General features: G+C 38.3%; 1 protein-coding gene and 1 pseudogene across 1 annotated transcript in view; one reads left to right on the forward strand and one right to left on the reverse strand.

The window, feature by feature from the left end:
• YME1L1 (YME1 like 1 ATPase) overlaps positions 1-4,246 on the forward strand; it is a 50,345-nt gene extending 46,099 nt beyond the window's left edge. The window contains exon 19 of the mRNA XM_075552551.1: positions 1,945-4,246. Within this exon, the coding sequence (XP_075408666.1) occupies positions 1,945-2,088 (144 nt within the window). The 3' untranslated portion in view covers positions 2,089-4,246. The remainder of the gene's footprint in view (positions 1-1,944) is intronic.
• LOC142452229 (small Cajal body-specific RNA 4) lies at positions 1,567-1,685 on the reverse strand (annotated as a pseudogene).
• Positions 4,247-15,246: the final 11,000 nt, after the last annotated feature.

Below are 15,246 nucleotides of genomic sequence, written 5' to 3' on the forward strand. Positions count from 1 at the left end.
TCGCTTCACTGAAATCACTTTTAGCTTGCTGAGGTAACCACATAATATACTAGATGCTTAGATTGGGAAGTGAGAGTAGAAATGGAGAAACATGGATGGGTTTGAGAGCTGCTACAGTAGAATAGGTTTGTGTGATGTTCGAGGTAGAGAAAGAAGGCAGGTAATGCTGACTCATGCCCCAGACAACCAAACGGGGGCCTGGACATTTACTGAGCGAGAGAACACTAGAGGTGGGCTGTAGCTTGGGAAGTAGGCAGGTCATGAGTTGTTTTTCACTTTTTAAACTTGAAGTGCCTTTGAGACAAATCCATGGCGGTTTCAAGTTGGAAGATAGTGAATCTGGTGCTTAATTTATCAGCTTGGTGTTCTGTATGGATCTGGAGGTTATTCATCCATGAAGGCATGAACATAGGATGGAAAGAAATGCCAAGTTGAGTGCCCAAAACCATTAGTGAATGAGGAAGTTAGGATGGCATTTGTTAGGTGTCACAATGCAGAGGGTTGGATAGGGAGGGAAATGGTATAGACCTCATAAGACAAGAGGTAGTAATGACCCGGAAGGGGCAATGAGAAGGAAAGGCTCTCTTTATCCTAAAGGACATATCACTATGCTCTGCAAGTGCAAATGGCTTGCCTTTGACTACTAACTGAGGAAGAACAGGCCTGGATTGTTACTGCAGAGCAGAACTGCCCCACAGATGGCCCAGTTTGGTAAGCATTGGCCTGATAACTAGGAGACCAGGAGTTCAGGCCCATCACCCTCTCTCTTCAGAGGAAAGACTAGGCTATCTGCACTCAATAATTTATACTCTTGGAACACTTATACTTGAAATCTACTTGATTAAAAAAAAAAAAGACAGACTTACTGCCATTGAGTTGATGCCGAATCATAACAAACCCTGTAGTACAGGATAGGCCTGGCCTTGTTTCAGAAACCTGGTAGGTTTCTGAGATGATAATTCTTTACAGGAGTAGAAAGCCCCTGTGTTGTTCCCATGGAGTGTTTATTGATTTTGAACTGCTGACCTTGGTTGGCTTTTATGTTTTGCTTTTGGCATTTTGTTATATTTACAAGATAAAATTGTTGGTGGGTTCGACCTTCCAGCCTTTCTGTTACCAGCCAGATGTTTGACTGTTGAGCCTTAGGGGCTCCTTTTCATACAGATTAGAGCCTGTGACACAGAGGGTGTCTGTGAGTCAAAGTCAACTCTAGAGCAATGAATTTATTGTTTGCTTGTAAGAGGGCTTGGGGAAAGGAGTCCCCAGAGTAAAGACCCTTTCTCAAGGAAGGAGAAAAAGTACGTAGAGTAGGTAAAGATAAAGAAAGTTTGTTTACGGCAGCTGGAGCCTCCATGTGGGGTCTGGACCCATGAGCACTCAATCAAGCAGTCCAAGTTCAAATGAGAAGACCATTCAATGTCGTTATGTAAGCATAAACACCCTAATCTGCCCAGCAAGAGGTGAAGAGAAAAGCCTCAGTATGGTGCTTGCACCTCCTCCGAGCCAGACAGGAACCCATTAAGCGAAAAAGGAATTCCAGCAAAACTTGGTCCTGTCTCAGTAAGCGAATGTTGGGTAGTAGTCAGCCCTGTGATGCTCTCCAATAAGGGCTGCTCTCTCCACCCCTTTTGTCTAGGAGGATTCTATCAGCAAGAAGTAGGTTATAAAACAGTTTTCACTCCAAGAGAATTCATGTTTTAAAATTTAAAATATAACCTTATTTTTTTTAATTCCCACCCCTCCCCCCCAAATATAACCTTATTTTAAAGTTAAAAATAAAACATTTGAAGGAAGTGGAAAACTTTTTCTTGTGAATCAAGCTTTAATATAAATACCAGATAGAACATTTTTTTAGAGTACATAACATTTTTATTTCTTATTCTGTTAACCGGTTTTTGTTTCCCTAATATTTCCTTTTCCTTCATTATCTGCATTCTGTTTTAGGACTCATATGAACGAGCAAAACATATCTTGAAGACTCATGCAAAAGAGCACAAGAATCTAGCAGAAGCGTTACTGACGTATGAGACTCTGGATGCCAAAGAGATTCAAATTGTTCTTGAGGGGAAGAAACTGGAAGTGAGATGATAGCTGTCCTGGCGATGAAAGCAGGCTTGGTTTTATTGCAAAAGTTTCCGTCGGATTGCTGTCGTCTCCTATGTAACGCTTTGCCACCCTTACTATGATTATGGATGTGAACCACTTTGTCAGCCTCGTGTCACATTTATCCAATATTGGTCATTCTCATGATGACACCTAGTGCAAATTGACAATGCATAGCCAATATGTTCAAGAAAATAAAGAACCATCAGGATTGAAAACAGTTCGTTTGAGAAATGTCAATCAGTTATTAAGTTGCAACTGATAATGATTGTATGATTGGTTATTCAGCTTGATATGAATAAACACTGTGCCTTGGGTCCCGGCACGTATTTTAATTGGCAGGCTGAAATTGTTGGAAGATTATTGGCATCTTTCAAAAGTATCCTTTGTCTTTGATAAAACAAACAGTGCTATTTGACTATTACATATTTCTGCCCACATGAGTTGAAACTTCACTAGGATGCCCTATTGATGTAAGGTCCAGATTGACCAGACGTAAAATGGTCTTTTAAAAATCTCTTAGAGAATTGTAGAGACGCAGAAATCAAAATGATTTCTTTAAAATGTGCCAGGCATTTTCATTTTATTTTTAAAATGTTGCTATCACCAGAACTAGGGAAACATTTCAGAACAGTGGTATTTTGTTCAATAAGTAAATGACAAGCCTTAACTTCTGTGTGAATCTGTAATTATGCTTGGTATCAAAAGCAAAATGAAGCTGAAAACTCACCCCCCTTCAAAGTGAACTTTGAATTACCCTTTGTTTGAAAGGAAAGCCCCGCTTGGGTTTTTAGTTCAATTGTTGTGAATATGGATGTGCTCTTCAGGATTTACAGGTACATTTTTATTTAAATGAATCAAATATTATTTTAGAGCATGTTTTACAGCCAAATTATATTCTTGAAGTGATTTTATTAAAACTACCTACAGTTTTCTAATAAGCTTTATATGGTCTTCATTGGACAACTTAGAAATAGCTAAAGGAGCTCAAGACATTCTATTCGTGGCCCTTTTTTCCCCTTGTAGTATTAAACGTTAATGTGATTTCTAACTTAGAAAAAAGTTCTAATTACAATATAAGGAATCCCTATATGTTCTTGATACAAATCACCACTTGCTTTCATTTGTCCATTTCTCCCACTAGATGTTCTTCCTCTGGACACAGACACACCCATTTGAAATGGATAGTCTTGTCTATCTTATCTAACTGACTTAAATAGTTTACAGATTTAAGTATGATTTACATATTTTAGAATTCATTTATTAATATACTAGTCAAAGGTTTTGTGTAACTACTCTAGTTTTAGAATTAGGCTAAAAATTTCTTAAACTTATTTACAATAATTTCTTGCCCCAGCTCATACCCTAAGCAACACAAGTCTTCTTTCCTATAAATCTGCCTTTCAGTTCATTTAATATGAGTAGGTTCAAAAGATATGTATCGTTGTATCTGGCTTCTTTTCAATGAATGGTTTGACATTAAGATACTGTTCTGTTTATCATTTCTATTTCTTTGTAAGTATTCTATAATTTGTATAAAACCATATACGTTTACCCACCCACTAGTTGGCAGACATTTTGTTTTCACATTTGTGCTATTAAGAACAGTATTGGTATCAACATTAGTATCTACTTCATATCAATAAATGTTTTCCTTTTTATTGAGTAAATATCTAGTTTATGTTTTAACTATGAAGGAAACCAGAGAACTGTTTCCTAGTTCTGATGTCATTGTATGTTCTCACCAGCAGAGTGTGCAGGTTCCAGTTTCTGCTCATCCCTCACAACACTTAACAGTCTGTCCCTTTAATGACATCTGGTCTGTCGACTGTGAAGTGGTAGCTCATTAGGCACTCTATCGACATTTTGCTAGAGATTGTTGATGTTAAGCACATTTTCGGTGCTTATTGGCCATTTTTATTTTACATTGTAGAACTGTCTATTCAAATCTGTTGCCGCGCCCTTCTTCCCAAGTTTTGCTTTATTTTGTAACTTCAGACTTCAGTCTTTTATTTTTTCTTTCATCATTTGAGTCTTGCTTTTTAATCCACTATGATAGTCTGCCATTTGAGTGGATGTTTAGATCACTCATATTTAATATTACTGGTGTGATTAAATTGATAATTGCCAATTTGCTATTTTATATTTGTCTCATGCCAATTTTCATTCTCTTGTCCCTCATTTACTGTCTTATCTGTACCATAATTTAGTTGAGTACACTTTAATGTTATTATCTCGAATTATGACTTCATGGTTGCCCAAGGGATAATATGCATCTTACCACAATTTACCTCAAAATCACTGAATTTAACTCTTAAAAAATAATGTATCTAAATTAAAAAAAAATAATAATGTATCTATACATGCTGTCCACTTAGGATGTATTCATGGATAGATAAATGGATAGATTCCATCTAGTTGCCTTCTATTCATAAGGAATTATGTAAAACATAAGTAACAAAAAACTAACTTGGTCATCATGATCAGCATACAGCAATATATTTATTGCTTTATAGAATTTTCTTTCACCACTTTTGCTTATCTGTAAATGTCTTCATTGCCTTTGTTTTGTTTCTGATTCCTAGTTGACAGTCTTGCTTTTCATCACTATGAAAATGTCATCCCACTAGCTGTTGTTCCCCTTGTGTTAAGGAGAAGTCTGCTGATCATTATATTGCTGGTCTCCTGTATATATGTAATAAGGTGGTGGTAAGGGGGGGTGTTTTTTTTATTTTCCATTGTTGATTTTAAGAGATTTCCCCCTTTGGTCTTGTTTCTAGCAATTTGACTATGATGTGTTTAGGGGTCGTTTATTCTGTTTTTCCTACATGTGGTACTTTATCTGTACTATAGATTGGTTTTGTTAAAATTGGAGAAGCTGGGAGCATTATTTCTTTAATTCCCCCTACCCTCAACGTTTCACTGCTCTTCTACGAGTCATATTATTTGTGTATGTTAGAACATGTGATTCTCCCCCCCCCCTTTCCTACATCTTGTTCTTTATCCTTTTTCTCTCAGTGTTTTTTTTTAACTGAATACTTTTTATTGATTCTTTTACAAGTTTACTTAATCCTATGAATCACAAATTAAATATTTTAGCTTTAGAATTTCTATTTTTAATTCTATTAGTATTTGCTGTCAAGTACTTATTCTGCTAAATCCAACATCTAGAGACCCTCAGATACACTGTCAATTTCATCTTTACTCATTGAGGAAGGATCACATACAATTTCATATTTTTCCCTCCCTGTTAACTTTTGTGGTAAGTTTTGGATATTATAATTTTAGCAACTACTGGTTCTGATTATTTTCACCAGTCTTGTTAGTTTGTTGTTTATTTCTATAACACCTGAACTGAACTAAATTTGCGATCTCTGCCTACATTGTATTATCTTACTATTGCTATCTCAGCTCATATTTTTTCCTTGCTAGTTTTATGAAGTCTGACTTAATCTAGGGGTCACTACTCTCTATATGAGGTAAACATTAGAGATTTTCTTGAAACCCTTCCAGCCAGTAAGACCTCCACTGGTAAATCCCCAGATGGATTTTGGAATATAATAAGCATATTCCAAGTTTAGGTTGTTTTCAACTCTGCTTTGCCCTTGTCTGTAGGTCTATCTGTGTTTTTCTCCCATTTTAAAAATAAGACAGCTTTATTAAAGGTTACATAATTTTCTAATCAGGGAGTAATAGGACTGTGAGGAATTTCTGCCCAGTACTGCCTGGCCTATCTTCTGTGCTTCTTGAGCCTCTTTCGTGTGCATGTAAAAAACTTTGTTAGCCAGGGATGTGACAAGCTTGAGTCATCTCCAATTTCTGCTCTGCACCAGCCTCTGGTGACCCTAAAGTATGTGGGATGCTATTAGGTATCCCATGGCTGTCTCTCATACCAGGATTGGAACCTTAAAGACAAATGGATTCTCTGTCTCCTTATTTCTGAGATCACTACTCTTAACACTGCATCAAGTCAAAGGAAACTGGCCACAAAGCTGCTTGTTTTCATAGTGTTCTTGGCCAGATTGAATCCACTGCACTGATAGCATCTAGGGTGACATGAGCAACTCCACTCCAGACCAGCACACAACTCAGTGTTTCTCACAGACATCAGCAGTTTCCAAGAAACAATGTTGTATCTCTTCAGTGGATTTTGAAGAGTGCCAAAATGGTTGTTTTTCAAATTGAGTCTACCTTTTAAAGTTGTTCTTTAAAGCACAAAAGGATTTATCCGCTTCTGTGGGAACCAGCCCCATATCCGGATTGGTTCTATGAGGCAGTGTAATGAAGGTACATTAGAGAGACATGAGACAAGGCATGCAAGGGCTCTCTTCCAGTGCAGACCGGAACCCGAAGGAGGCTGTTATGTATTCTCATATGGCCTTAAAAGCCATGGTAAGCACATATGTATCAGGAAGGGGCTGTATTAGAGGCATACACGTAACATGATGGGGACTAGCTTGGGCTATCCATATAAAACCCACGAACATGCACAGGAGCCCCAGCCTCCAAGACTCTAATTTATGAAAGTTAAAAGTTTGTCCACATAAAAACACTACCTGGTTCTGTTTCCCACAAACTTCGCCCTTGCTGAAAATGAATTTCTGCTTACTTAAAAAAATTTTTTAATGAATTTTTGGTGAGTATACACAAATATAGTCTCCAACTATTTAAATCACACTTCAGCCTATCCCATTTAATGAGAATGGGTTTAAAGTGGACCTTTAGACTGTAATTACATATCCTGTTTGTATTAATCATCAAAATGTCAGCCTTTCACTGTAACCCATACAATGAAGTGGATTACCTTTAGTAACTGAGTCATGTTTTACATTCAGATAATTCTTTATATTTTCATACCCATTTAAAAATAAATTCTTATTTTCATTCTAGCTGGTTTATTTCTTAATATAAGTATGTAACATTAATAGAGCACATTGGAATATAAACTTGATCTTTGGTTTGGGAAAATATTACATGTAGATATACTTAGGGTTAACCAATACATTTGAAATGAAGCCTTTCTCCACATTTGTTTTCCCTCATGTCACATTCATGCATACAATTAGTTATATGTGAGGGATATATAATTTTCACTTTAATCATCCTGGCAATTTGTCTGTTGAGAATTTATTTGAATATTGGTACTGCATTTTATAGGAGAGGGAAAAGAAAAGTTATAAAACTGCCAAAGCTGGAAAGAGGAAGGGTGCTGCTTATATAACACATGGTATAGAGAGCTTAGTATGAAACAGCAGGAGTTTCAGAAGCAGATGATTGAATTGACTCATACCCAGGAAACCTGTATTCCAACAAAAGACTGGTGAACTGCTTTCCCGGAGGATGCTTGAATCACTGCTATGCAGGAACAGGTGGTCACCTTCATAAGTTTTGACAGAAGCAGCATGAATTACTTTTAAGGACCATATGTTGCTCAAGCACAGAGTGAGTTGGCCTATTTAAAAAAATATTTTATTAGAGGCTCATACAACTCATCACAATCAATACATATACATACATCAATTGTATAAAGCACATCTGTACATTCTTTGCCCTAATCATTTTCAAAGCATTTGGTCTCCACTTAAGCCCTTTGCATCAGGTCCTCTTTTTTTTTCCCCTCCCTTTCCGCTCCCTCCTCCCTCATGAGCCCTTGATAATTTATAGATTATTATTTTGACCTATTTTTAAATACCATACAAAAGACCTAGAAATGTGGAAAGTTTACAGGAGAGAATAATCAAAGGTGGATCTCTGCAAAAGTTTTTCATAACTGCCAAGTGATGTGCATTCACTCAGAATAAAGAGACTGCAGGCAAGAACACCTGTATGCACAGAAATGTCTGTGAGAGAAAGTTATAAATACTTGCCAGGCCTATATTGCTGAAGAGCATCATAAAGTAGCATTCGAAACCAGAACCTATGAAGAGGACAAAGATACAGACAGAAGAGCAAAGACCATGCCAACAGGGATATTAGAATAGGATAGCGGAAGGTGAGGTTACAGTCCAACTCATCTGGTAAAAAAAAAACCGGTGGCTAAAGATATCTTGCTTTTGCACGAACACTTTAATTTTTCAAAACCTGACATACTTGATCCTTTGATTCCCATTATATACATGTGGATTAACTTAAAATAGATCTTTTTGAATCAAAAGTTCCGTTATCTTGATGTATGTGTATTTTTTTACAAGAATTTTGATGGTAGTGTTTAATTTACTATCAGTCTTGGAAGAAATAAAACCAGAATGCTCCTTTCAAATCAAGATGTTGGTTGAACTGTCCTCCTGCTTGCTTCAGACATGTCATCAGGAAGACTAATCTCCATAGGAAATCTTGTATGTTGAGAAAAAAGAGCATCAACAAAAACCAATGAAATCAGAAGGAGATGGACTGCCTTTAATTGCCTGGCAATATCAAAGGTCATGAGGGGCTCAGCCATCATATCAGAGGTCTCGAATGTGGCCTAGGACCAGGCAGTGTTTTATTTTGCTCTTCCTCATGCAAAGGCAATTAGCATCCACAACATAGAGCAATTGTTCTCTCAAAATTCTAAGCAAAATTTTCATAATCTAGGTAGTGTGCTTTGCAACTATCAAAATGATAGTCTTAATATCCAGGTAAATAAATATCTTGTATATTAATTGGTAGTATTAGACCACTTTCTGATGCAGTTCTAAATAAGTGAAAAACAGATTTATCATTTGTTTCGTAATAATCTTTGGTAGGTTTTTTACACTCCATCCCCTAAATACACGCGGAGAATTAAAAGTACAGAAAAGATCTATAGAAATGTGAGCATATGCCTGCAATTGAGTTCCTACTTGGACACTTTTGACCTAGTTTCTTTGCAGCTGCTGGTGACTCAGGCTATGCACTATAGAGTACTGGGGATTTATTTTAATACATTTTCTTTTTTTAAAAAACTTTGTTCTTTCGAGGTGCACACATCCTTCACAGGCCACACTTCCACTCAATGTGGAAATCTAAGTGAATCTCAATCATCCACTAAGTGAACTTAACCTCACCGGTAGCCCTTGGACTTAAAGCCGACACCAGTGTGAGAAAAAGCACGACTGCTATCCGAAGGGCTTAGAACTCTCATGCATTCAGCTTACGTTAAAATCTCTTGCCTTTAAGGTGCCAAATGAATGGTGGCCCATAACTTCCCGATACCTAATATTTTAATACCCTCCGTGCTTAACTGTGGCATGTATTCATCGTATTTGTGGCTCCATCATGAATGAATAGTACTGAAATGTTTTCCCTATTGTATAAATAGTATCCAGTCACCTACAAGAGTGTAATCTGTACTAGTCAACAATTCATATATTGTGAATCATAGCTGCCCCATACTCCTATAATTTCCTTCTCTCAACAGGGTTTTCAATTCCGTTTAAAACTTGGCTAAATCAATGACTATCATTAGACTAGAATCTACCATTTGTGTGTGTATCTGCCTTACTGAGTGGTTCTGGAAGTGTGTGGCTGGTATATCAAAAGCCAAAAGGGTCATCCAGAGTCAACAGGTTCCAGCAGGTCTTCCAGACTTAGACAAAAAAGGACTCAACTGCCCACTTCAGAAGAATTATCCACTGAAAACCTTACACATAGCTTTGAAACCTCAGATACTAAAAGGACTAATGAATGAAGGAGAACATTGTCATAGTGCAAGAGGATAGGCAGCTTGCATGTGACTGACGAGCTGCTTTCATGGAGTGGAGTCAACCACATTGACCTACATAAATCTGGTAAACCTTGTGGGAGTGGAGCCTTCAGGATCTTCGTTTGCTGACGGGGCGCAACTCAAGATAAAGAGAAACAGTTATAAAAATCTGCTCATCAGAATCTTGAATGTGCGAAGTACGAATCTTAAGAAAATTGAAAGTCATCAAAAATGGAATGGAGCACATACAGGTTCATATCCTAGACCATCGTGAGCTAAAGCAGACTAGTGTGGGCCACTTTGAATCAGAAAATCATACAACTTACTGTGCCTGGGCTTACAAGAGAAATCACCCGTCATTCATTGTGAAAAGGACATTGCAAAATCACAAGTGCAATGCTATTATCTATGATAGTATTATACATACCTGAATTTAAGGAAATTAATACAATTATTAAATTCAAATTATGTACCAACCCCAAAAGCTAATGGTGAAGAAATTAAAGAATTCTACCAATGAGTTCAGTCTAAATTTGATCAGTCATGCAATCAAAATGCATTGGTAATTATTGGCAATTGGAATGCAAAAATTTGAAGCAAGGAAGGAGCAATAGTAGTTGGAAAATATGATGGTGATAGAATCGAAGTCGGAGAGCACATGAATGAATTTTACAAGACCAACAACTTGTTAATAGCAATTGACCCTGTTCAACGACACGTGGTTATATACATGGACTTCCCCAGATGGAATACACAGCTATCAATTTGGCTACACCTGTGGAAAGAAGGTATCATCGGCAGCTCAAACCAGGTGAGAAACTGACTGTGATACACCATCAATTGCTCATAATAAATCTCAGGTTAAAGCTGAAGAAAATAAAGTCAAGTCCATGAAAGCTAAATATGACTGTGAGTCTATTGCACCTAAATTGTGAGACGATTGCAAGAATGGATTTGACTCATTGAAACACCAATGGCAGAAGACCCGATGAGCTGTGGGGAAAACCTCAAGAACATCATGAAGACAGCAAAAACTCATTAAAGAGAGACGAAAGAAAAGATCTAAGATGCCTGAAGAGACTCTTGACATTTACTTTTTAAAAATTGCTTTATTAGAGGTTCATACAACTCTTATCACAATCCATACATACATCAATTGTGTGAAGCACATTTGTACATTCATTGCCCTCATCCTGAAAACATCTGCTTTGCACTCAAGCCCCTGGCATCAGCTCATTTTCCCCCTCCCTCCCCCCTCCGCCCTCCCTCGTGAACCCTTGATAATTTAAAAATTGTTATTTTGTCTTATCGTGCACTGTCTGAAATCTCCCTTCACCCACTTTACTGTTGTCTGTCCTGCAGGGAGGAGGTTATATGTAGATCCTTTTAATCGGTTCCCCCTTTCCAACCCGCCCTCCCAATATTGCCAATCACACGACTGGTCCTGAAGGGAGCATCCACCCTGCATCCCCTGTGTTTCCAGTTCCTATCTGTACCAGTATACATCCTCTGGTCTAGCCAGATTTGTAAGGTAGAATTGGGATCATGATAGTAGGTGGCAGGTGGGGAGAAGAATTTAGGAACTAGAGGAAAGTTGTATGTTTCATCATTGCTACATCGCACCCTGATTGGCCTCTCTCCTTCCCAAGATCCTTGTGTAAGAGGATGTCTAGTGGCCTACAAATGGGCTTCGGGTCCCCACTCCATACCGCCCCCGCCCCCCCACTCATTCACTATGATACGATTCTTTGTTCTGATGATGCCTGATACCTGATCCCTTTGACACCTCATGATTGCATAGGGTGATGTGCTTCCATGTGGGCTTTGTTGCTTCTGAGCTAGATGGCCGCTTGATTACCTTCAACTGTTTAAGACCCCAGATGCTATATCTTTTGATATCTGGGCACCATCAGTTTTCTTCACCACATTTGCTTATGCACCCATTTGTCTTCAGCAATCGTATCAGGGAGGTGAACACACAATGATAAGATTTTTTGTTCTTTGGTGCCTCATAACTGATCCCTTCAGCACCTTGTGATCCACAGTCTGGTGTGCTTCTTCCATGTGGGCTTTGTTGCTTCTAAGTTAGATGGCCACTTGTTTTCCCCTTCAAGTCTTTAAGACTCCAGACGCTATATCTTTTGATAGCTGGGCACCATCAGCTTTCTTCACCACATTTGCTTATGTACCCGCTTGGTATTCTGCGATTGTGTCGGGAAGGTGAGCTTCATAGAATGCCAATTTAATAGAACAAAGTACTCTTGCATTGAGGGAATACTTGAGTGGAGGCCCAATGTCCATCTGCTACTGTAATACTAAACCTATAAGTATATGCACATAGATCTATTCCCCATAATATAAATATATTTACATATGTACATGCCTTTATTTAGACCCCTATAACTGCCCTTTGCCTCCTAGCTCTTTCCTCTATTTCCTTTGACTTTCTTCTTGTCCCACTATCATGCTCAGTCTTCATTTGGGATTCAGTAATTCTTGGTTACATTACCCTTGATCAAACCCTACCAGGCCTCCTACACCTTCCTCACCACCGATTTGGACCACTTGTTGTTCCCTTGTCCCTGGGTGTGTTATCACCACTACCTTTCCCCCTACTTCCCCCTCTCCCATGTCCCTGCGGAGCTGTCGGGCCCGTTGTTTTCTCCTCCAGCTGGTTCATCCAGCCTGTCTTATTTAGATAGACCTGAGAGATTTACTCTTTAATCATCATGCAGCTCAAACACACGAAAGAAATGATAAAGGCAAAGAGATGAATACAAAATTTCTTCCTTTTTTAATAGAAAATTTCAAATGGGAGCTTGGTTAGTAAAATAATAGAAATGTGCAAAGACCCCTGCTTATAAAACAAAAAAGGAACATGATCGTCATGAAATAACTCAAGGAAAATTCAAGCCTTCAGTTGTAATAGTGAAATTCTATGGGCAAAATATTGAAAGATGCAGCAAGCAACAAAGAAGGTGGAAAGAATACAGTCACTACCAAAAACTTCCCACCATTTCAGGAAGTAGCATATAAGCAAGAATCAATGGTGATGAGGGAAGAAAGTCAAGCTACACTAAAAACATTTGCCAATTACAAGGCTGCAGGAATTGACGGAATATCACTTGAAATGCTTCAAGTTGATGAAGGACTGGAAGTGCTCACTCATCTATGCCCAGAAATTTGGAAGATAGCTACTTGGCCATCTGGCATTAAGATCCAAATTTGAACTCATTCCAAAGACAAGTGACCCAACAGAATGCTCAAATTCTAGACCAAGATCTTTGCTATCACAGCAAGGAGTGCTGAAGATCAGAGTTCATTGATTGAGAGCTGCCAGAGGTTCAAGAATAGGACATGGAACAAGGATTACCATTGGTGATATCAATGGTCAAGTATTTTGTTGTGCTGGGCTGCAATCAGTATCCATGGAAGCACGATTTAAGGATGTTACTTTGAAGTCTAAGATGTGCTTGAACTAAGCCATGTATTTTTCATCGCCTCCTATGCATATCAATGTTGGACAGTGAATAAGGAAGAGTGAAGTAGAAACAATGCATTTGAATTCTAGCACTGGTGAAGAATATTGAACCTTGTTCTGTTAAAGGGACAAACATCTGTTTTGGAAAAGGTATGGTTAGAGTGCTCCTTGGAGGCAAGGATGGTACACCTTCACCTTGCTATAACAGTGGCCTCAAGCACAGGAGAAATTGTGGGAGTGGCAAGGGGTTGGATTGGGAGTGGCAAGGGGTTGGATAGTGTTTCTTTAGGTTGTGCTTTAGGGGGTTAATGGTCATAACCAACTTGATGGTACCTAACAATGGGTTAATAGAATTATCTTCTACCCCAGGGGGATGATTGATAATGTTTAAATGACAGTGATGTCTCTAAGGTAAACCAGAGACATATATAAACCATAGATACACGAATGGATTTTGGGCTTTGTACTTAATCCTAGCCAATATGAGAACAATTAAGTCTTGATTGCCCTGATTGATTGTTGCCCTCATGACGAGATTATGAAGTTATGAATATGCTATAGGAAAATGTGGTGAAGACACATGATGGTGCCTGGCTATCTGAAGGAATAGTATCTGGGGCCTTAAAGCTCGCATTCAGACAAGCGACCATGTAAGTGAGATGTCAAAGAGCACCAGCCTATGTGATTCATGGATTTTAAGTAATAAAATTCAAATCCAAAGGAGGAAATGACTTAACATAACACTCAATCTTTATGAGAGTAGAAAGTCTCCATTTTCTCCTATGGAGCAGCTGGTGATTCAAACTGCTGACTACGAGGTGAGCCCTTCCTGAGCAAAACCATGGTTGATAACGTTTCCTATGGAGATTCCTGTGATAGGGCAGGGATGAGTCCCAGCCAATCGTGGACAGCCAGTTAACACAACAAAAAGTCTTGACCCCATAAGCCCCTGCCCAGGCAGATAAGAAGGACTAATCAGCTCTACACCAGGTCTCACTACTATCACCCCTTCTATATTGTAGACTCCCTCTGGCCTGTCCCTAATGTTTCCTGGCATTACTGCTGAATAAATCTGCTGCTTCTTACCTGTTACTTAAGTCTGCATTGCCATCAATTCACTGTTCCTTTTGAGAAACCGATGACACCAATATCCATCCCCAGAAAAGGTCACTGTACCTTAACACTTAGATAAGGTAAGTTTGATTAGCAAGATAAGGAAAACCTGGCATATTCGGTATTTAAAACTACTCATAATCCTCTTGCCCTTCAATAAAAAGCCCATCTTGTCTTCTGCAACTTAAAAAAAAATTTAGGACCTATCATTCTTCAAGACTAAAACTTTGTTGTACTTTCTACTGTCCATTTTGTGCTTTTCATAACTTACTGTCAGAATCTTTCAACTTCTTATCAAAAGATTGTACTTTTCAAAAGTACATCACTCAGTGTAAAATAAGTAACAGAAATAATAACTATTATGTCCAAGTTGTAATAAATATAGCATCAATTAAAAAATATGACAAACTCCACAGAGAAACACATCAAAAAATGAACGAGATACACAGACACCACTCAAAAGCTAGCAAAAAACAAAACCCAACTTACTGACCTGCAATCTACAACAACCCTATGGAACAGGGTAGAACTGCCCTTTGTGAGTTTCCGAGACACAATCTCTGGGGCAGAAAGTCCCACCCCTCTCCCATCAAAGCTAAAATGGGACAAAATAAATCAATAAAAGTTCATGGCAAAATGGAATGAAGACATAATGGGAGTTTTCAATAAAACTTTTTGAAGCCACCTTGTATAAAATCTGATCAAGAGTTTGGCACCCAATTAAACATTCTCAATTTCAATTAAAAAATATCACAAAAAGAATTCAGCCCAGGATAGTGGCTTAGAGGGAAATTCAACGCTGCTGGAATGCAGGAGGAACATCATTTAGATAAGTAGGCACAGACCCAACGGGGTTTTGAGGGGCTGGTGGCTTTTGGATTACCTC

Source organism: Tenrec ecaudatus, chromosome 6 (genome assembly GCF_050624435.1).
Source record: "Tenrec ecaudatus isolate mTenEca1 chromosome 6, mTenEca1.hap1, whole genome shotgun sequence".
Classification (NCBI taxonomy): domain Eukaryota; kingdom Metazoa; phylum Chordata; class Mammalia; order Afrosoricida; family Tenrecidae; genus Tenrec; species Tenrec ecaudatus.